This window comes from Nipponia nippon, unplaced genomic scaffold (genome assembly GCF_047370975.1).
Source record: "Nipponia nippon isolate SJK-2023a ecotype South Korea unplaced genomic scaffold, ASM4737097v1 scaffold_9, whole genome shotgun sequence".
In the NCBI taxonomy this organism is placed as follows: Eukaryota; Metazoa; Chordata; class Aves; order Pelecaniformes; family Threskiornithidae; genus Nipponia; species Nipponia nippon.
In genome coordinates, this window is record NW_028262413.1 from 32399391 (window position 1) to 32422146 (window position 22756).

A 22756-nucleotide genomic window follows, 5' to 3' on the forward strand; every position below is an offset into this window, starting at 1 on the left:
CATATGGTATAAGATGAGGTTTAAGTGTCTATTCAGGTGCAGCTCAACTTATTCTTTAAGTAAACAAAATAAATCTAGCCCGAGTTAATAGTTTTGTTTATTTCCATCTGATTATATGAGATAACACACACAGAACAGTCTTCAATGCTCCGTCTTCATTCACATCACATGAAAATACACCCCTTGGTCCTACTAAACAATATTGTCTTTGGAGACGTATGCAAGCAGAGAGCAACTGCTCACTGTAGCATAAGTTTCTCAGAGTTCCTTTTGAGACAAACAGAGTCTTCAAAACCTCTGTTCCTTATGGTTAGGCTGGTAACATACCACAGCCTATCCTAACACAACCGCTAAACCCTCAGTATTTACACACTGCTCTTCAGGATCACAGCTCTGCAAATCATCTAGTTACATGAATGATTTATATGCCTGTTTCAAACTAATACATTAAAGAAATAATAATGCAGATAAGGGCATTGCATTGGGTAAGTGCATAAGATGATTAAGAGACTGGAGCATCTCTCATAGGAGAGGCTTCGGGACCTGGGGCTGTTCAGACTGGGGAAGAGAAGGCTCAGGGGGCAGATCTCATCAACGTCTTTAAGTATCTGATGGGAAGGAGTGAAGAAGATGGAGCCAGGCCCTTCTCAGTGATACCCAATAATGGGAAAAGGGGCTCAAACCCAAACAGGGAATTCCACCTGAACGTAAGGAAACACTTTTTTACCGTGTGGATGGTTGAACATGGGAACACGTTGCCCAGACAGGTTGGGGAGTCTCTGTCCTTGCAGATATTCAAAACCCTAAGTGACCTGCTGTAGTGGACCCTGCTCGAGCCAAGGAGGCGGACTGGACATCTCCAGAGATGCCTTCCAACCTCAACTATTCCGTGAGTCTGTGAAGTGAATATACAAATATACAAATGATAAAGTCTCTATATGAATAAAAAACAACTTTAAAAATTAAATACTGACTTAACTCAGTCACTCTTGTGACAGCTTTTCACCAGGCTTAAACAAAAGCAGTTGACTGACTTGTGAAATTGTTTTTAAAGAATGATTTATTCGTTCTTCGTAGCCTTCCTTCTTTCCCATCCACTGTGGAATCCTTTAGTGCCATCAGGGCCTTTAGGCAGCCGCAGCACCCCTACAGGCAGACCATCTGCATTTTGTATTTTCCGAGCTAACAGGGGGCTACTGATGGGACTCTTCTCTTGTGTTACAGTTTGAGCTTTTCTTCTCTGTACCCAGGGGCTACCAGAAGGAGTGATACTGCTATCCGAGGAATAATCTGTACATTTCCTTGGCATTTCAGGGCTAGTGCTTGGGTTAAGCTTGCTGTCTTCAGCCAGCGGAGACTTTTTGGTTACTTTTCTTAGTGAAGATGGACTGTTCCAAGGACTTGATCTGGGTGACACGTTAGGACTCAAATGGTTGGTTGGGTGAATGACAGGGCTCAAATTACTTGTATTTGTTGCAGTACTTTTGCGTCCTGACAACGGTGACGTAGGATTACTCTCTGGGTCAGAAGAGCTATTTGCTGAAGATTCATCACCAACAAACTGAAGTTCCTCAACTCTCTTATTAAGGGATCTAGCCTTCTTAAGACTCTTGCTGGTATCTTCATCACGGTTCTTGTCTTTAGGAACTTTTTTCTTTGGAGGTTTCATGCCTATTAGGACAACTTTCATGCCAGTCTCTTTCTTTTCAGCACACATGAAGTCATGAGCACGTACGGCAGCATCTACTTCTTCAAATTCTATAATTGCACATTCCTGAGTTCCCAGTTGGGTGTACCGATTGCTGACCCTCCTGATATCGGGTGGTAGATCCCTACCAGGCTTGAGAATACGAACTGATGAAATTACACCAAAAGTTACAAAGGCTTTGAGGAGATGTTCCATTATCCTTTCTTGCACACATCCATTTTCTTGTTGTTTGTTAAGAGCCTGCAGCTCAGAACTCATGTGGATATCATACACCAGTAACATCCTGGTAGGGAGGTTTTCACTTGGAAACACTGGAACTGGAGTACTTCTTCTAACCTTTCTGTTGTCGTCATTGAGCTCAAGAGTCTCCGAGTACTTCAGTGCATAGGCTGTGGTTCTCCAGTCACGGGTAAGGTGTTTTACCTTGAAGACAGACACAGCTTAAGCAGCACAACTGATCAAACCCACTCAAACTACGTACAGAAAGCATAAGGCAGCTGCAGGCTCCAGCCTCCGAACAGAAACCTGGATTTAAGTTTTATGTAGCAGACTTGAGTGAAAAAGTAAACAGTTTTCCTGCTATAATGGGCATCGGTGAGCTCCTGTAAAGCTCATGTCCTGTTGAATCTACTGAAAATAGGAACTGACACTAAATCTCAAACTGAAAATCATTATCTTAAAGACTGCTCAAGTGATGTTCAGTCATTCCATATCTAGGTCTGAACCATGACAAAATGCCTGTTCCGTAGTTTTTATTTTGTTAAATTTGCCAAACAAGTAGTTTTGCCAAGTTTAGGACTTCACTTTATTGAACTGATTTTTCCTCCCATAAAAATCTTAGTTTAAAAAAAAAAACCCAAGCTTCTCCATTTCCAAGGAGTGTTTTAAAGACTTTATGTTACCAGTATAATATGTTTGAAGTGGTCTGAAGAAACTAGGAGTGCTTGAACTTCTAGACTGAATAGCTCTGCAAAACTGTCAGACTTAGAAACTTGACAAAGTGTTTCTAACGTAATTTTAGAAATCAGTTACATACGCATATTTACATAGGAGCTCCTAATGTTTAAAAAAAAAAAAAAAGAATAAAACCCACCTCACCTTTAAGTGACTTCAGTTACCAGATACTTTCTACTACTCTTTAATTTTTGGATCTCCATACATTTGCAAAGATCAGATTCACCATCCCTTCTCCGAGACAAGAAAGTAACTTTACCAGGATTACTTAGCTACTCATGAGTAGCTGATCTAGAAATGAATTTTAGCCAATGTCCCATTTACTATGCCCTACTCTCTCCCAGAATGGTAATTTAAAAGTGTAGTTGCTTAAAAGCCTATGAGTTCCCGAGCCAATCGTGAACGAGTTCAGTAATTGAAGTTCTGGATGAGAACAAATGTAACCATCACATCAAAACTGAATCAACCCCCGAGAGAGGTACATAAAGAGGAAGACTGTAAAACCGCCTCTATAAAATAAGTTATTTTCATCTAATCTCTCCTAATGTTTTTAGATTCATGAGGCTTACACAAGGCACTTCAAGTCTTAAAAAGTTAGCTTACCTTCTTAAAAGAAGTGAGGAGTTTAACACTGACATAGCCCATCTTATTTCTTCTCACGTGCTTTAGAAGGAAGGCATCTTTCTCAAGGTTCTCATCTGAGAAGTAATATTCAATCTGTGCTATTAACTTCTGGATCAGGTCATTTTCTGGTGGCTTCCAGTTCTGGTCAGAGTCATCATCATTTTCCCCACCACTGGAAAACAGTTAAATCATTTACTAACAGATCTTCATCTTCTATTAGTGGATTCAAATAGTCTTTCAAAATGAAAAGGCATAACCGTAATGCTGATTCCAACTTACTTTATATGTAGGCACTGAACAGGTATCGCCCTATCCATCTGAGGCAGGCGGCCAGCTCAGAGGATGAAGCTTTCCAGTCAGCATAAGGAGTCAAGTTCCTGAGCTCATTCCAGAAGCTCATCTCAGCATAGAACAATGAGACATGTACACTAGCACCTTGAAAACACTCTGCCAACTCAAATCCTACACCAAAATGTGAAAGGCAGGTGCACGGGCACTTGGTGCTATACAAAGTTCCTCCAGTGACAGTGTTTTATTTTTCAGTACGAAGCTATCAAGCATAGGCTTGACATTTATGTGCTTCGTGAGTAGTGTCACATACCCGTGAATGAATATTGGAACACGACGCAATCATGATTTCTCAAGCCTCGTCACTGCGCGAATGCAGGAGCCAGTATCCAGGGAGTAAGAAAGACTGGCAGGACTATTGCAGTTTTTACAGGTCACTTCCAGAGTGACAAGAGTAACTTAACTAGAAGTTTACCAAGGGGCTTAAACTCTATGTACGTCTCAGATTAAGGACTTTGGTGCAGTGGCAGCTCATGCACCTCAGGAACAGCTGGGTACGCACACATACGCAGGTTGCCAAGAAGTCATTCTCATTTCCTCTCTGCCCCTCCATCGCGTTGTCTAGGTACCTCTGCAAATTGGAGCACTACTGAGCATCCTATCCCAGAAAAAAGATATTGCAACCATGGATTTGAGATAAACTTCTTGCCACGTACAGTTACAGCAACATGTTTGTTGCTGAAATACAAGCGACCATTTAAATTGTTATCTAGCATTGAGGCAAATAGTTCACCCACAGACTACAGCCACAGATGTTGCTATAAGAACGATAATGCATAAGTCTACCTTAAGCCAGAGCCATTTTTTTAAAGCTGTTAGCAGTCTTGCTGTGGGACCATCATGAAAGTTTGTGTTAAAAAACAAAACAAAACAAAACAAATTAAAAAATCATCCACTAAGCTCCCTAGATCCTTTAAATCATGTACTACTTTGGTCTCCCATGTACCTCAGCAACAAAAAAGGAGGAGCCACATATTTTCCCAAAATTGTCTTAAATGACGCTTGCAGAGCTTGTGAAGTCATTAAAAAGGGAGCAGGCATCACACTCGAGTCCTCCGAGGGCAATCTGGCAGGGAGGTTGCAGGCTACTGAATCACCTCGCCTTGTGGCAGTTTTGTCCCGGAGACAAACTGCAGGCTGCGATCCTAACGCTGACCGGCATGCCGCCCACGCGCTGCCTGGGCAGGTGCCTCTGTACGTCTGAAGATACTGTTCGGGTCAACGGGCTCTGCACAGGGAACATGCTCCCAGGTGTGACAAGTCACGGCAGTTCTCTGGGACCTGCCTTTTTGAAGCTAACAATTTATTTACTTATTATGGTTCTTCCGATGATAGGGCAACGTGTCAGATATACATGGATACTCACTCACACAATCCTCATCTCCCGCTTAAAATCTCCCTAGCCACTTAATGGGGTACAGGCCAAAGGAATGAGAAGAGTGAGAGAGCAAGAAGAAGAATTCAAGTTAATTGACAATGCCAGAACTAAGGGATAATAGATGAAGTTATGATTAAGATAGTAAAGAACATTTAATGGCCAGCTGTAGGTGCTGGTTTCAGAAGGAAGAAAAAACAAGGTTAAGCGTTTATTTTTCATTCAGGATATTCCCTTACCCCACTACTTCTCATTTTTCATTCACCACCGATTCAGAACTAGCGTGTGCACGAGAAACTTAGAACATTTCAGCATTTTTACATATCCACACTCTGCTAAGAAAAGCTTACCTTCAATTCAGGATGGAGCTTATATATTTTTTTTTTTAGAGGATTTATTAGTACAGACATTTGCAGGTATTTGGAAGGTTCGGATGCAAAGAAAATGGAGCATCATGCTTGGGAAAAAAATAAAAATGAACTGCATGTTTGCAAAGTTCAGTACCATCCTTACTTACAGTGTTAACACACTGAATCAGAGTGTAATAGGTCTCATTTCACCTCTCTAAATTAAATATTGGTCACAGTCTGAACTACACACCATTTCTATATTTGGCAGATGGTTCAGCTTTTACAAGATCTTTAGGGCTTTGACAACAGCTGTCACTAAGTACTGTATGGAAATTCTACCTACAGCAAGTGCAGAAATTTGTAACTAGATCCATATTAATTGATAGTAATGATCAACTGGTAGTACCTCTAAGGTATCAACTCTACTACAAAGGTAGCTGATAAATCAATGTCAGTCAACATTGAAAAAAAAAAAGCCTGGTAGTTATTCACAACTTTCATTTACTTATTTCTCTATTCAGAGCTTTGTGACAGATATGCTTGTCAAAACAGTTAGGATAGACTGAAAAACAACCTTCTAACGTGGTGACTCATCTGGCTGTTAGTCACACGAGAAACTAAACACGTATCTGCATAGAGAATAGATTTTGGGTTTTAAATATCGAAACTCACAAACATTGTATTAAATTGTCTGGATAGAGTCTAACCTTTTGACAAGTTTTTGCTGAGTCTCAAAAAGAATAAGGTATTGTATTAATAAGCACTATGTGGCAATACAATTTACAGCACAAAGTTGATGTTCCAACAGTACGATCACTCAAAGGCAGTGCAAGTCTGTTACCAAAAACTAGCGGATGCAATACTGGGTGCCTACTAACGGGACGTGTGGCTGCAGCAATCATTAAATTTCAATTTCTATTCTGAAGCATTACATTTTAGACTGACATCATAAAAACGTTCACCGTTCAAGCTCAGATTCTTCCTGTATCTGTCTGCATCCAAAATAAACTTAAGTTGAGCGAGAAGTAGCTTTACTTTGGAGAACCACTTGTTTGTTATCAAGTCTGAAGATCTTCCTAAAGCACCTGGCAGCTAAATGGCTGCGGACTGAATGTCACAAATACTCAGATACCTCCCAAAGAACTGGGGTGTCTTGACCGTGAGGAAATGTTTTTCATTTCCTAAGTTGTAAAACTTAGAAATTGAGGGGAAAAAATCTAAATTGTCTGCTAGCTTAGCTGGAGAGTGAAATGGCTCATTCCCAGAAGTTTTAGACCATCACTGACAATTTTCCAAATGCTTGGGTAAATAGTTTCCTATCAGATGTTGCATTCCCAAAAGTAAATCCTTAGCTAAGATTACACGTAAACGGCAAAAGCATGTGTGAACTCCACTCACCTACTTTTGATGCAGAGCCTTTATAGTTCTCTCCATGGCAATACCTCTGGCCTTTCCTGGATCAGGAAGAGGCCATTTACAAAAAGGCAACCTCCACAAGAACTGAATATACATCAGCACTGTCAGCAAACATTTCTGAAGGTAGCACCTACTGTAGAGGATTAAATAAGCGGCATTTAAGAGTTAGCTATTATGTGTTACAAAACTTGAAAAAACAACCACCCTTTTTTCTAGTCTAAGCCAGGGCTAGAAGCTCTGACACAAGTAACATTGTAAAGAAAACAAATGTAAAAAATACGCTGAATTTAAGAAATCGGTAATTGGAATGCAACGCTGTAGACTGCTGTACGCATTTGATTTATAAAAATACAACAGTGACATATGATTGTGGAAGGACTAAGTAGACTCAGTTTAAACATTTTACTTGTGCCTAGCTACGCTCGCTTCCTGCTTCTGCCGTACAGAGTTGACAACTTTGGCAGCTGCAGAAAATGCCCCCTCCCCAATTACCCCTCTGTCATTTAAAACAATGCACTGCACTTCATTCTGAGTCAGCGCTAGGATATGGTGTTAGAGAGTCGATTAGAAACAATTGATCTTCAAACAGAACACTGACTTTCATGCTACTGTACCTAATCTGTATGGGACTGAATTTATTACTGCATCTTCAGCTTTAGTACGAAACACAACACGAACTACAACTAGCGTGCTTTGTCTCTCCGCAGTTTTCTGGCCCAAAAATCCTGGACGTTCCTTTTACAAGTAAGAGATTGTGGCAGACAGCAAAGCAACTTCAGGCATCAGTAATAATTCCTGCAACTTATCATTAAATACAGACAACACTATAGGCATTATCAAACAGTGAAGTGTAGAGCAGATTATAAAGTGGTAGTTTCTTCTGCATTTAAACTGGCCTTGGTTTCATGTCTGGTCAACTTGTTTCCAAAGGCATAGAACAGGTCTGCTTGTCCACGTCTTAATTCTACTCAAGAAAATCTCTACAGTTCTATGCAATAAAAACCAAACAGGAAAATAAAAAAAACCCACCACAACAACCGACCCTAAACCCCTGTCTGTAAAAGGCAGTGAAGTGGAAAAGTCGGGGGCACCACAGCCCGGCGCTTCTCGCTGTGGGGAAGCCACATCCCGCGCCGCCGCGCTGGGCAGCCGCAGGCAGCCTGGCCCCGGCCCCGGCCCCGGCCCCGGCCGTCCCCCGGGGGGACTCGCAGCCCGGGCGGAGTCACCGCGGCGGCTGCCGGCTGTCCCCGCTGGAAGGCTTCCCGCGTCTCCCACCCCTCCCCGCCGGCGTTGCATCAGCCGCGGCCGCACCGTTACGTGGGTGTCCGCGGCGGCCCCGCTCCTCGCCCCGCACAGCCAGGCCCGCAGAGAGAGGCGGGCGCCGGCCGGGGCCCCTTCCCTGCCGCCGGGCCGCCCCCCTCCGCCGCCGCTCGGCTCACCTGGAGCGCCCGCACCGCCCCGAGTCCTCCTCGCTGCAGCTGCCGCCGCCTCGCGCCGCCGGGCACGGCGCGCCGCCGCCCTCCTCCTCCTCCTCCTCCTCCTCCTCCTCCTCCTCCTCCGCGGCCGCCTGGACGGCCACTCGGATCTGCACGGGGCCGCTCCCCGCCGCCAGCTCCGGGCCGGCGGCCCCAGCCCCGGGCTCCGCCGCCTCGGGGTCCCCAGGGGCGTCCGGCTGCCGCTGGGCCATGGCGCTCGGCGGGAGAGCGCGCCGTGCCGCCGGCCCGGCTCAGCCCGCCGCCGCCGCGACAGCAGCGATGCCCCGGCCTGCGGCACCCGCCGCCGCCGCCGCCGCCGCCCCTCCTTTCCGCTCCTCCGCTCTCCCGCTGCGGCGGCGGCGCCGCCAGCTCCACTCCCCCGGGCGGGGCCCGGCGCGGCAGCGGCAGCGGGAGGGTCCGTCCCTCCTCCGGCGACGCTGCCCCGCTGCGGGGCCGGCGGCAGGCCCCCGGGCCCGCCGGCCAGCTAAAGTTTCTTCCCCGTTAACGACTGAACTGGGAGTGCTTTTATTTCAACAGAAGACAACTGGGTCCTCGCCGAAGAGCAACGTCCCAGCCGCTCATCTCCTCGTGCAGCCGCCGGGCTGCGCTGCTGCCTCCTGACTTGAGCGTTGCGTTTCAAGGAATTCAGGAAGGTTACGCGGGGGTAAGTGCGGTTTTAAATGCCGAGGATGAGAACTGGAAACAAGAAAACCGAGTGAACGAGGATATGATTGGATATATGTTATTTTTTGTAGAGCACTTCTCCATAATTCTGTACACTACTTAAACAGAATAAAAACATTCCCCCATAAGAACTTCTTAAAATACAGAGGCCCCTTTTCTGAAACACGTATGCATTGATTTATTTTGAACTTGGAGACTATTGCACTATATTTCAGTGGACTGTTTCAGCTATTAAAGTGAAATTAACATTCATGTTTTCAGGATTAGAATCTCAAGCATTTCAATCTACTGTGTAAATATTCATTCTTCAGTCAGGGAAGATCTTTCTTTCCATACTATCCAAACCTGAACTGCTGAAAGGGGGTAGGATCTTTAAGTCCCCGCCTCATTTGTGGCATCCTTGTTTTTGTCTGTACAATTTGTCTGAAGTGTACTCCACTGTATTGCTTCAATGTTTTCTTCTTAAAAATTTGGATTGGCAAAAAGCGAGGCTGCACTCAGGGGCCAGTTCTCATCACTGTGACGAACAGTCCTCATGAGTCAGGTTTGCTGGCATGAACACGTAACGGGAGTACCGCTCTGCCTCAGTGGGTTTGGCTTCTTTTTTAACGTGCCTTAAGCAATGAAATATTTTGTTTATGAAATACGCTCACATGCATCACTAACCAAATCTCTACTTCTCTGCTAACGGAACAGCATTGTGTAATGTCTTGGGTAGGGCATCACTTCGCTATTGATTTCAGTGGGAGCAGAAATGTGAACACAAAATACGCCTAGGAGAGAGTACGTACAGGGATTGTGGGTCTGATTTTGTATTTGAGTTCATGCAAGTCGTTTGCCTCCCTGGGTAGGAACAAGATCAGGACCAGTATGAATAAAGAACTATTTTGTGCCACAGCGGACCTAAATGATGTTTGAGAGAGACATTTCAGTTTATATCTGATGACTCCTCCTGTCGAGGTTAAGTGAACTTGATTTTATAGAGAAGGACACTCGATCCGTTTTTTTGCTTTACCAGCAGTCGCTGCACAGAATTGGCCTTTGGCCTTGTCAATGTTTAGCTCATTTCTTTGAAGAGTCCTGCTATCATTATCATCTAGTCTGCTACAAATATGTTACTAATGTTGAGAGAATTAGTGTAGATGAAGATTGATGTCATTTCAAACACTGTGTTGATTAGATCTCCATTGAAATTACCAGGTTAATGTTTCTTTTTTTTTGATATAGCAATATTCTATAATGCTTAACTACCAGCAGAGATGAAGCAGTATTTATAACCGTGGGAGAACTTAAAACTAAATGAATAATGTAGACAAGCCCCTTAGAGGGGAACTCGCATCTCAGCTGAGCTTCCGATACCCAGTTAGGATTATAATCCCATGAACCTCAACTGGGCAAAACTTCCACAGATTTCTTCTGGCGTGTTCATTGTTGGTGCAGTATTGTCTACATACCATAAAAAACCACATGCATATTTTATATTTCTCACAAAGTAAGCCATAATTACATTATTTTTCTGTCAGCCTTTCAGCAAACGGTAACTAAAATGACAATACACAAAGCTAAACCCGGGGTATGGGTGGGGAAGACACCGTGAGGCGATTCACAGCCCTTCCACAACGGTCACGCCATTGCTTTTCTAGCTACTGAGTCCTTGATGTGTGTGTTTAAAAGCATCCACTACCCGTCCGTGGGGCTTCTGGGCTCCAAGCGCTGCTTGGGGTTATCGGGTACTGACCTGCCAGCAGCGAGAGCTGACACCAGAGCGAAGTACTGATCAGGCAACAGGGGGGCCCCTCGGCGCACCACGGCTGCACCCAAGCTCTCCCAGTCAGGTTGTCCCATTTTGTGACAATTATGTGCCTGCAAGTCAGCTTCTTGAGCAGAACAGGAACCTGGAAGCTACGTCCAGCTTCTTGCCTTTTCACGGTTTTTCATGCGTAGTCACTTGCATTTAGGAATCAGAAAAATACAATCATACTAGTGTCTTTCTACTCCTGGGGAGGCGGGCGGGCGGAGAGCCGCGCACTTGCGAGGCCCCCTCCCGCGCCTCCACGAACCCTACCGCCGGCCCCCTACCTGAGGCCGCCTCGCCGGGCAGCAGGTGCCGAGCATGGCTGCCGGAGCAGGCACCGGGGAACGGCAGAGCGGCCGCACGGGGCGGCATCCCCTCACGGCCTCCCGCCGCTCGGCGCCGCCTCGGCCGGCAGGCGGGGCACGAGCGAGGCTCGCCGGGAGCGGGCCGGAAGCGGCGGTTGCCCCGGTAACAGCGGAGCGATTTCCGACAGGGGCGGCGGCCGGCGCGGAGGTGTGAGGTGTTCGGCGGCCCCGAGGGAGCAGGTTTACATGGTGCCCAGCAAGTGCCGGCCCGGCAGGGGCCCTCGGGCCGCGCCCGGCCCGGTAGGTGCTGCCGCTGGGGGGTGGCGGGCGGCAGCCGCCCCTTCTCCTCAGCCTTCGGGGCGTGGGGTGGGGCGGCAGGACGGGCGGTATGCCCTCGCTGCGCGGCCGGGCGCCCTCGCGCTGTGCCGCTCCCGGGCCGGGGCGCCCCGCCGAGCCCCGCCGCTCCTCGGCAGGGCGGGACCGGGGCGGGGCGGGGTGGGGTGGCGGCGTCTGTGAGGGCGCGGCGTCTGTGAGGGCGCGGCCCCGGCCCCTGAGGCTGTGTGTGACCGGCCGCGTGGGGGCTGCGGGCGCGGAGGAGGGCGGCGGCGCGCGGGCCCTGCGCGGTGGGTGCCTCGCAGCTGGCGGAGGCCCCTGAGGAGGGCGGCCCCTGCCGCTTCGCGCTTCCAGGGGAGCGGCAGCCAGGCAAAAGCGGGCGAGGGGAGCTCGGTCTTCTCTGTGCCGTGGCTGGCGTGTGGAAGCTTCCTTGACGTTATTTGTATGCCTCCTGTTATTTGCTGGGAAGTGGATATATAAGCTATTTGGTTAAATATTTCTGTTAAATGGCTTCATTATTTAGCAGGTAGGTGCTACGTTTTGTCATCTAAATCCAATTAAAAGACCAGCACGTTTTGCTTTTAAAAAAAATTCTTATATTTAAATGTAGGCACTTTCTTTTCCTCATAATGAGGATAACATCCCCATGAAAGTCACACTTTCAGTGTATTTTTAAAACTAAAACCAGTGGTGTTTTTTTTTTTAACTAAAAATTATTTAGTGTTACTTAGTGCTGTGGCGTATTCTTAGTTTTGCAAAATAGTTCCTTTCTTGGCAGCTTTTGCTGTTGAAAATACCTTTATTGTTTAAAAAAAAAGTTACATCCAACTTTTTGTATTGATACGTGTTTTTGAAAAATGCAATATTTCATTTCTTTTTCTTCCAACTTGCAGGTTAATAATTGTGGTCTTCAGCTGGTTATCCAGACCTCATCAATAACAGATAAAAGCAAACCAGTAATTATTACTTTTTCTTTAATAGTTACATTAAGTAACGCAGTTGTATGGTATAGCCAAATATGTATGCTTTCACATAGGAATTGCCTTTTCAGTAGTAATATATTGACTTTTAATGTAATATCTGATGTATCTGGTAGTCTTTTGGTAATTTATTTCATCCTATTAAAGATGTATAAGGTAAAAACACAGGGGTGTACTATAGCCTGCCATAAACTTAGTGTGTATATGTATATGATTTCTTATGCTTCCATCTGTACCTCTCTTTCTCCTGTAATTGCGGTACTCCTTATAGGGTGGGGTTTTTTTCTTTATTTAGTCAACTGCAGATAAATGTGCTGGTAACTTCCATATTTTCATTTTGGTTTCCAACAGTGAAACTTTTCAGTTGTAGGATCTTAATAGAATGAATACTCTTTTTATTGGAGCAATTATTTTATTTTTTCAAAGCATTTGCAGAGTTCCCTGAGAACTGTAGTTGTTACTAAGGTTGTGTTTGTCTGTGTAAAGACATTGTTTGCATTTGAAAACTTCTAACGTTTGTTTTAAATATTGTGTTACAGTTTGAATTCAGGATAAATAAAGAGCAGTCATCTTTCCACAATAGGCTTCTTCAGCATGACCTGGAAAAAAACTATTCAGGAAAGCAAGGTGATATTCAGCAGGGTTTGGTTTGTTTATCTTTTGTATCTCTATTAACTAAACAGTAAAGACTGTATTATGACTAGAATATGTAAGAGTGACAGCTTTTCCTAATTGGCTACAGTAATTCAGTGTAATTACTGCTGCATTATGTCCTGAAACTGCTATCCTTCTACTGCCTAGCGCAGATGGCTTTTTTGATCGCTTTTTGTCCCTCATTCTGTCTGTGGAAGAGCATCCTTTCTTCTACCTACAAAACCACAATCTATCAAGTGCCCTATTATACATTCCCTCAGAAGCCACACAGTTCTCTACTGTAACATTTTATTGGATGTTTAACATTTTAATGTATTCAGACAAAATTAGTTTCTAATTTGGAACCCTGATATGAAGAGAGAGTTTTGCTATTTCAGACTCGATATAAGGAAGAAATTTTTTATAATGAGGGGGGTGAAACACTGGAACGGGTTGCCCAGAGAGGTGGTGGATGCCCCATCCTTGGAAACATTCAAGGCCAGGCTGGATGGGGCTCTGAGCAACCTGATCTGGTTGTGGATGTCCCTGCCCATTGCAGGGGGGATGGACTAGATGGCCTTTAAAGGTCCCTTCCATCCCAAAGCATTCTGTGATTCTATTGTGCTTGTGTGCTTTTGGCTTTGAAAAGCAAGATACTTGGTGATATCACTGCTAACTGTGGTGAAGCCTGGAAGACCCTTGAAACACACCACTTCTTGCCACACTGCTGCTTCTTGCCTGTCATATAAAAACAGTGATTGCTTAGGATAGGAGATCAGTTTAATTATTGTGGCAATTTTTTATTCATTCTGGTAAAAAATAAAGACCAACAGCTGTTCAGAATGGATTGATGTTTAGACATATTACGCAATTTATGGAGTAAATTTAAGTCTGCAGTTTGGTTTTGTTCCCCCTACAGGAGACCAAAGAGTATTAAGTCCTTTGGTGCGTAATAAGCAGATATATCTTCCAGTACCATCCAGTCTGACAGAACTTTCTGGTTTGGAGTTGAAGCAGAATACAGGTTCTTTATCAGGATTTGGCGAGTCTTCTATTCACACACCTACAAAATCCAGATCCCGACAAAGCAGCCACAGTCTTAGTTCACATGCTTCAGGTAACAGTGAAAACTTCTCTTGTTAGCGCGCGCTCTCTCTCTCTCTTCCCCCGCCCCCCGCCCCTCACAGGATGTCTCATTGAAAAGTGATGATCTGCAAGATGAGCTGCTTCTGGCTGTCAGAATGTATGACTGAATAGCAAGTGTTGCCTGCTGTTCCCTTTGGGTATTCAGATATATTGTCAGTAAACCACTAGAAATATTTTGCAAAATGTAATATAGGCATTTAAATATAGGCTTTTTATACACCTTTCTTTAACAAAAGGGCAGTAATAGGGATCATTCGTGCATGTCTTTAGGAGGATGGCGTTAGAAGGAAAAAGTCACTGTACTACCATCATGTCATGTTTCAGACTGATTTTTAAGTCTCTGGGTTTATGTTTATTGGCTTAAAAACCTGAGACGCAACTAATTTAAGACTTTTGCAACAATGTGATTTGATTAATTTTGGTCTCAATGATTATTTTTTTTCCTTCACAGTTTTTTTCACTTTGAAGAATACATAGAGAATATTGGTTGTTATACTGGTTTGTTAGAGTAGCTAGTGATAAAATGTTAGAGTAGCACTGAAAAGATTCTAAATTGAACAACAGTTTTACTTATATAGGTATCTCTTCTAATGGCATATTTTAGACAACAATGAACTTATTCTCTGTAGTAGTAGAGCAACTGATCTTTGTTTATTGAAGAATTAATGGTTTTCCTGTTAACATATTTGATTTATTTGAAGGAAGAAAAAAAAAAAGGGGGGCAAACACGTGGAAGTTGAGCCTATATTCTTGTGGTAGCATGCATGCACGATGATTTTTGTGGTTGGACTCAATCTTAAAGGTCTTTTCCAACCTAAATATTCTATGATTTATTTTTGACCAATATTTTTCAGTCGATCATTTTCCAAATAAGCCAAAGCTCAGAGACATGTTTGTTGATTTATTTTGCAGGTATTTTTAGTCATCCTCCCTCTTCCCCCTTATATTAACAAAATGGGTAAAGATGGATAGCTTTGTAAATATGTTTTAGGTGCTGCCTGTTTCTTTCTTGATAATGGAGTGAAATATAATACCAATGATTACTAGGTATTGCATGCATTTACTTTGCATTTGTTTGTGGCTCAGTGGGACTGTTTCAATGTTCTAGTGCTTTAGTTTCTAGTTCTATCAATATCTACTTGATCTGTGTCTTTAAATTCATCTTAAGTTAGATTATGTCTTTTTTAAGTTCAGATACTGAAATTGTGAAACAATTATACAACCTTACCTTAAAACATAATTGGGTGATTTTAATCAAAACAAAAGCATCTACAAAATATCTGCTTAAAACAAACTTGTTAAAAAGCTCTCAGAAATAAAACAAATGGATGTACTTTGGAAAGAGGATATGGAGAGATGTAAACAAAAATGGCAGGAAAGAAAACTGGGACTCAAAGTACTGAATGGAGGCAAAATGCACTTTCATGTACTGTGTAACTCTTTACTTTTAATAAGAAAGAAAAATCTGCTTTTATTATCTGTAGTTAAATGATTTTACAAAGTAGTAGTTCATATGTTCATATGATTTTCTGATAGATAACACGAATTTTGGGAGTAGTTCATCAATAACATTTCCTGTATTGCAACGTACTGCTGAAGAAAAGATACTGAACTCTGATAGACTTACCCTGGAAAGGTGAGAAGGTTATGGAGTACACGCACCATAGCTTGCGACTCTGGTGTCTGATGGTCTAAAATGATGAGTAACCCAGTAATGCCTGTGGTCAGTGATATGGTTTGGGTTTTGTATGTGTGTGTTTTTGAGAGAAGAACTGTGTCCCATAGAGAAATTCTGTGTGTCCTTGTGATGAATATATCCATACAGCAGTCATCTAAGGCAATTAGGGCTTTTCATTGTAAAGTAAGGAGCTTGCTTAAGAGTCGAATGCAAGGTCATGCAAGTAATCTATAGAAAGAGGCGATGTCTCCATTAGTTCTACTCTGATGCATTGACTGTAGAATGGTGGTTTTTGGTTTTTGGTGGTTTTTTTTTTTTTTTTTTCCTTAACCAGGACACAGAAAAAAGTTTTATCTGAAAGACATTTAACATTAAATTTTTAGGTGGTGTCTTGTTGTTGTTGGTTGTGGTTTTGTTTTTTTTTTTTTTTTTTCTTCTCTGGGAGTAAGGTTCTTACAGTCCAAAAAGTTTTGTCAGGTCAGTAGGACTCCTTCTGGAATAATCCCAAAATAAGAATAACCATTTCCAGCATAATTTCTTATCTCTTTTACTTTTCACACTAACACTATTTCATGTATTTATATTTCAAATGTAAAATTCTATAAACCAAAGAAAAATTGCATAGATGTAGAATACTTTGAATTCTGATCTAAACAGGCTGCTTATGTGGTGTCTGATGAAAAAATTAAAAAATTGGCAGGCTGTGTCTATTGAAATTTTAATATGGTCACAACACAAAACTTCCATGTAGTTTCCATGTAACAAGCACATCCCTGATTAAGAGGACAGACTTTCAGAGAATTTTGGAAGCACTTCTGCTGTATTTTCATGCTAATAGGAGTTACTGCCCTATTTACAGAGCTTAATTAGCTCTTAATATTACCTTAATCAAGATAATATGCTTTCCTTGGTTCAATCAGAGTAGGTGAGTGGAAGATGAATTACCAATTTGTTACTTACATGTGTTTTGGTTTTGTTTCTTTTTCCTTCCAGGCAAAAGCTCACAGTGTGCCCAGTTATTGATGGGGAAGATCATCTTCGCCTTTTGAATTTCCAACATAACTTTATAACCCGGATCCAAAATATTTCTAATCTGCAGCATCTTGTTTTCTTAGATTTATATGATAATCAGATAGAGGAAATAAGTGGGCTTTCAACTCTGAGATCCCTGAGAGTCCTTTTGTTGGGAAAGAACAGGTAAAAATAATAAGACTAACTTAAACACCTTACTTCCTTATGCTGTAACAACTGTGATCTGTTGTTGTTTCTGTTACTTACAGAGTTTTCAGATTGTGATGTTGGCTGTGAGATCAGTGAGCTGGACCCTAACACTAGTCAAGTGTTAGGGATCCCGCTGAGGAAACACACAGTTTTTGCTTGTAATGTTCTTCAGAAACTTACTTTCTTACGTAAATTTTAGCAACAGTTCTGAAGTATTTTATGTGTTTCCATCTAATCTTCTGTTCTGATCGGCTATTAAATATGTGTTCTTAGATTTGTGTGACAGGTGGAATCTCTTTTCACATTACATAAAGTATTCATTGATTCTTTATAACCTGTAAAAAGTATTTCTGCCTGTTGTATTTAGCTCGGAAAAAAATGAGACAGATGAATCATGGATTTTATTGCTTATTTATACATTCTATTCTGTTGGGAGATACAACTTGCTAGTTGTATTACTTTTTTAAAAATACAGTTCAAATCCTGTAGCCTTTAATTCTAATAATTTAATAGAAGTATCTGTGGAATTGCTCACACATCTAAGGGTTATGCTCTGGTTTTGTTCAGTTTCCTTATTTGCTTTATATTCAGTAAAGGAAGAACTGGTAAACAAACTTCAGTTGTGTGCGCATGACAAAGAATGTATCTCCTAACTCAGCCTGTATTCAAAACTGACAACTTTCAATAGGGCAGTATGTTACTAGAGCTTATAGCTTTTATATTAAAAATCTCACTTGTATAAAGTAGTTTTGTTTATAGCAAAATATTGGGGCGTGGGAATGATAATTTTAAGGTGCTTTAAAGAATTATTTTCCAAATCATAACTACATTGAGTGCTGTATGGTTTGTAGGTAGTTAGGACAAGACATACTCATAAATGATTACAAGTCAGACACAGTTGCTAGCAACTTGTTTCCAGCTTGATCTATATGTGATCTTTGATTATTCTCAAAGCAAATGCGTAATACGCGTGATGTTTAATATCATCAGCCAGTAGATGATGCTGTTGAGTATGTGATAACTAAGGTTTGGAATCTGAGAAAATAGGATAGGACAGAAAAGTTTTAAGACAGTGAAGTTGTACAGGAGGAGAAGAAATACTGCCAGATCTAGAGATCTGTATTGTCTAGACAGGGTCTGTGGCTTTCAGGTTTTTTTATTCTGTGTTCTTCTAACAAACTCTCAAAAGCCTGTGTCACTGTAGTCTGTCTTTGAACTGGTTTGGAATTAGCCGTTTGCCAGTAATAATGTTTTTTTGATTATTTGGTAGTTGACTTTGTTTTCTAGTGGTGCAAGTATTCCTTCCCTTTTCATTTTCCTAGAAGAGCCACGTACATACTGCTGCTATTGCATTATTGACAGTCAGAAAGGAAAGTGATAGTCTAAGGCATACTTATTCATTTATTCTTTTTTTTTTTTTAATATGGTTCAGAACTTTGTTATTCTTCTGTTACTCTTGGTAGGCAGGAACAAATGGCTAAGTTTTGTATTAGCTGGAAAATGAAAGATACTTCTTATCTAATATGAAAAATAATTTATGTCATAATTGAAATCTTTCAGAATAAAGAAGATCTCAAATCTGGAGAACCTAAAAAATCTCGATGTTTTAGATCTTCATGGAAATCAGGTACAGTACAATAACTTTATTATTTACGTTTCTTGTGTAGGCATCATGCATTTCCTGTGTCTTTTACCAAACTGTTGCTTTTTGAAAGAGAACCGGTAGCAAATTTTGCAACTCTTGAGGTCACAGAAATCAGTAAATTAATAAAAGACCGTATGAAGTTGTTCTGAATCTTGGTATCAAGTCTCTTGCACTTTCAGCATTGTACTTTTGGAAAGTTACAGAGATTGAAATGCTGAGTCAACAGAGTATAACAGCACTCGCACCTACAGAATAGTAACCCAGCATAAGTAGTTGTGGTGTAGTTAAAGTAACACAGTCTTAGAAGTCATAGAAGAATTTAAGGTCCCATTGATTGTTGTGTTGTTTCTACTATCGGTGATCTTGCAAAACAAGATCCCTTACATATTTGTAGAAGACTTAAATTTGTACAGGAAAAAGCAGAATGGGTCCAAGCTCTTGACTGATTCGTTCTTCTGAATAGTCACTTAATGTCTATTCAACTTCCCCAATTTGAGACTAAGAAGTCATTTCTGTTTCAAGTGGCGCATAAAGTTTTAGCTGTAGTACGTATAAGAGGAAAGATTCTGGCTTAACGGGTATGTCAGAAGCAGCATGGAGTATTACGGGCAAGCCAGATATAGTATTCTTTTGTAAAATAAATTTAAAACACATGATACAAAATGTTCCATAATTGAGCTGTTTAAAACAACATATGGTTATTGTGCCTATATAAGACCAATGTGTGAATTTTCTGGATTCCTGTTCTGACAGTTTTGACGTCTTGCTGATTTCTCTCTGTGTGTGTTCTTTATTATATAATTGCTTGACAGTGGGGAATGGGAATGCTTTTTTTTTTTTTTTAGGAAAAGAAAAAGACAAGCTAGCACTATAATGACTTATTGTTTTATGTGATGTGATAAGTTTGTGGCTTCTTTGAAAAAAATTAGTCCACCAGTATGCATGTTGTACAGTGACAGGGGCAGTATAGGAACAGATAATGACATTGCCCTTGGAGTCTTAGAGTGACTATATTTGGAGATGGCTAAGTGTTTGTGTAGTTATGATCCTTTTCTTATTGCTGTTCTAAGTTTGGGGGGGGGGGTATGTTTTTGATAAAAATACTTGCAGACTAGACGTGTAGCTGTGCCAGTCAGCACACTTTTGTAGCACAAGTGGAGGAATCACTAATGGAAATGAAACATAGGTCATGCACAACTCTTACTGATGATTGTGAAATAGATCCAATTTTTTTTCTTTATTTTTTTTCCTTCAAGTGTCTGTACAACTCCCTTTATATTAATTAGAACTTTATTAGGAGTTTTGGTCATAGTACCCAGCTGGCTGCTGCTAGATCAACGTCATAATAATAGGCCTACTTTGGTCTAGAGAACACAACAAATTATCCTGTATCAGGAGTTAAATATTAAATCTCTAGACCATCATAAGTGCTTTTGTTTTTTGGAAAGTTTTAATCATAAATGTACATGTGAAGGGCACAAATGTTAGGAAATGGAATTAATTGTTTTCGGCATTTTTTTGTAGGTTTAGTGTATTTTTCATGGAAAGACCAAATAAAGACTATGAACTTCTCTTCCATTAATAAATTATCTTTCTATTCCTTTCCATTTAAAGATATGCAAGTTTTCATATTAACATTCTTTTTTTCCTGTCTTTGAGGAATTCAAAACTAAAACACCAATCTGCTGTACATATTATTAATTATTTTTGAAGGCGTAAGGGAAGAAATGAAGAAAGGAAGAAATGATGAGTTTAAGACATATCAGCTTAGTGTACTAGTGTCTTGTTTTGAAGTCGGGGGGGAGGGGTTGTTGTTTGCTTATTTAATAATGAATGGGGGGGCTCTGTCTTTTAACTTTTCTTAGATTTGTGGGATCTTTATTTATGGCAGCCTTCTAGTCTACCTTAAATGGTATTTCTTCCACACCATAAATTTTCCAAGAACAGACTTCGACCACTTCAACAGATCAGTAGAATTAAAAATGAAGTGGTGGTATATAGTTCAAAACAGTGGATTCTGATCATTGTTCTGTTGATATAATGTCCTGTCTCTAACATGTACGTGATTTTTTTTTCTTTGATTCAGTACAGAGCAATTAGAATCAAGAATGCAGAAACAGAATATCCTGATTGTCAGTCATAATGAAAAATAGTAGAAAACAGGATTTGCTTTATCTTAACAAGCTCTTGATATATCTGTTTCCTTAGATTGGTTGTGGCATTATCTTGGACTCAGTTCTCACAGGAAAGTAAAAAATTGTACAATAAATCTGGTCAGTTTTACGGTTTGGAACCAGCAATGGGCATCAATTTTCCTTTATCAGGATGGTTCTTATTTCAAGTAAAAGGTGTAACGGCACTTTTGTGGTGTGCATCACTTACGTCTTCTTTTCTTATAACGATGGAAAAATGTAATTCACTTTTGGTGTACAAAAGTGTCATTGACTCCTAGTGTAGTATGAATATCTGTATGTGCTGTGTGAATATGAGATTTCCTCTGGGCATCATTTTCCGTTGCTCACTTCCAGTAGCTGTGAAACAGGCTGTATAGGTTACTTCATGTTACAATCTTTTCAGTCATACTCCATTTCTTATGCTTATGGATACTTTTATGGTACTTCTGTTTTCATTTTACATTCAAAGTTGTGTGTTTCTTACAGATGTGAGAAATTATTTAATGCTATGTACATGGAAAACAGATATTCTTGATCCAGCACAAAACTTCAAGGCTATTTTCTAGAAAAGACAGCTGTCTTTGTGGTGTCACCTATATCTTGTTGCCATGAATATTTTCAAGATTTTCTTAATGTGATATTCTTGGGCCACAATGCAAAATTCATACTGTTAAAGGCACTACTCAGACTTGCACACTTGGGTTTGTATTTATTTTTTGATTGTATTAATTTAAAAAGACGTTTTTGAAGAAAACATTTGTAACTTTACTACAAAAATCTGTCATTGTAGGTAAGTTAGTAGAAGGGGGTTTGATACCAAACTCTCCAGGAAGAAATAATAGATTCTTTCAGGAAAGCTATTGATAAGCTAAAACTTGGATATAAGTTTTGCCTGAATGCTGTCTGCTCAATGAGCAAATTGTTGTGTAGACTGTAATTGGCTTAAAACAGGGATGACATATAAATGAGTATATGTCAGATGCTATGAAACAAGACAGCCTCACCTCAATCCCTGGGAAAGTGATGGAACAAATAGTCCTGGAAACTGTTTCCAAACATATTACAGCAAGAAGGCAACCAGGAGTAGTCACCATGAATTCATGTAGGAAATGGTATTTTACAACAAAATGACGAGTGCAGTGGATGAGTAGAGCGCAATGGATGTTTTTTATCTTGAATTTAGAAAGGTATTTGACACTGTGTCCCAATACGTCTTTATAGACAAACTTAAATTAAATTAAATTAGGACCAGATAATGGACAGTGAGGTGAAATGAAAACTGGCTGGACTGCCAGGCTCAAAGGGTTGTGATCAGTGACACAAAGTCTAACTAGAGGCCAGTCACTATCATTGTACCCTAGAGGTTGATACTAGGTCAGTACTTTTTAACACCATCATTGATGACCTGCATTGTTAACAATGCAAGAAACTGGAAGGAGAGCTTTATACATGACATGTTTGTGCTGCCATTCAATGGCATCTTGACAGGTTGGAGAAATGGGCTGAGAGAAATCTCATTAAATTCAAGAAAGGGAAATGCAAAGTCCTGCACTTAGGGAGGAATAATGCCCCGCACCAGTCCGGGCTGGGTGCTCACCAGCTGAAAAGCAGCTTTGTAGTAAAGAACGTAGGGGCTCCAGTGGACAACAGGCTGGCCACGTGCCAGCAGTGTGCCTGTATGGCAAAGGTGGACAACAGTGTCCTGGGCTACGTTAGGAAGAATGTTGCTAGCAGGTTGTGGGAGGTGATCCTTCAGGCTCCCCAGTGCAAAACAGACATGAACTTAGGGGAGTGAGTCCAGCGAAGAGGCACAAAGGGGATGAAGGGACTGGAGCATCTCTCATACGAGGAGAGGCTGAGAGAGCTGACAGTTGCTTTGCCTGGAGAAGAGAAGCCTCAAGGAGTTCTTATC

At 41.4% G+C, this 22756-nt stretch overlaps 2 protein-coding genes and 1 long non-coding RNA gene across 5 annotated transcripts in view; 1 reads left to right on the forward strand and 2 right to left on the reverse strand.

Annotated features, from left to right (window-relative positions):
• Positions 1-79: 79 nt before the first annotated feature.
• Positions 80-8462, reverse strand: LARP6 (La ribonucleoprotein 6, translational regulator). The gene is made up of 3 exons (XM_087745186.1): positions 8215-8462; positions 3266-3458; positions 80-2131 (listed from the first exon to the last, which is right to left on the reverse strand). Exons 1-3 carry the CDS (start codon positions 8460-8462, stop codon positions 1061-1063), a joined length of 1512 nt encoding a protein of 503 aa, XP_087601312.1. The 3' UTR covers positions 80-1060.
• A 163-nt stretch (positions 8463-8625) lies between these two features.
• Positions 8626-11161, reverse strand: LOC148050257 (uncharacterized). Of its 2 annotated transcripts, XR_015701599.1 has the most exons (3): positions 11014-11161; positions 10673-10881; positions 8626-8946 (listed from the first exon to the last, which is right to left on the reverse strand). It is a non-coding gene; the product is annotated as an uncharacterized LOC148050257 (long non-coding RNA). The 2 variants fall into 2 exon arrangements; XR_015701598.1 differs by lacking the exon at positions 8626-8946 and having other exon boundaries at positions 10390-10881.
• A 49-nt stretch (positions 11162-11210) lies between these two features.
• The window catches only part of LRRC49 (leucine rich repeat containing 49), a 53594-nt gene continuing 42048 nt past the window's right edge, over positions 11211-22756 (forward strand). For both annotated transcript variants that reach the window (XM_087743829.1, XM_087743830.1), the window contains exons 1-7: positions 11211-11334; positions 12261-12323; positions 12887-12974; positions 13900-14097; positions 15663-15762; positions 16798-17001; positions 18586-18652. In XM_087743829.1, the coding sequence (XP_087599955.1) occupies positions 11281-11334; positions 12261-12323; positions 12887-12974; positions 13900-14097; positions 15663-15762; positions 16798-17001; positions 18586-18652 (774 nt within the window). In that variant the 5' untranslated portion in view covers positions 11211-11280. The remainder of the gene's footprint in view (positions 11335-12260; positions 12324-12886; positions 12975-13899; positions 14098-15662; positions 15763-16797; positions 17002-18585; positions 18653-22756) is intronic.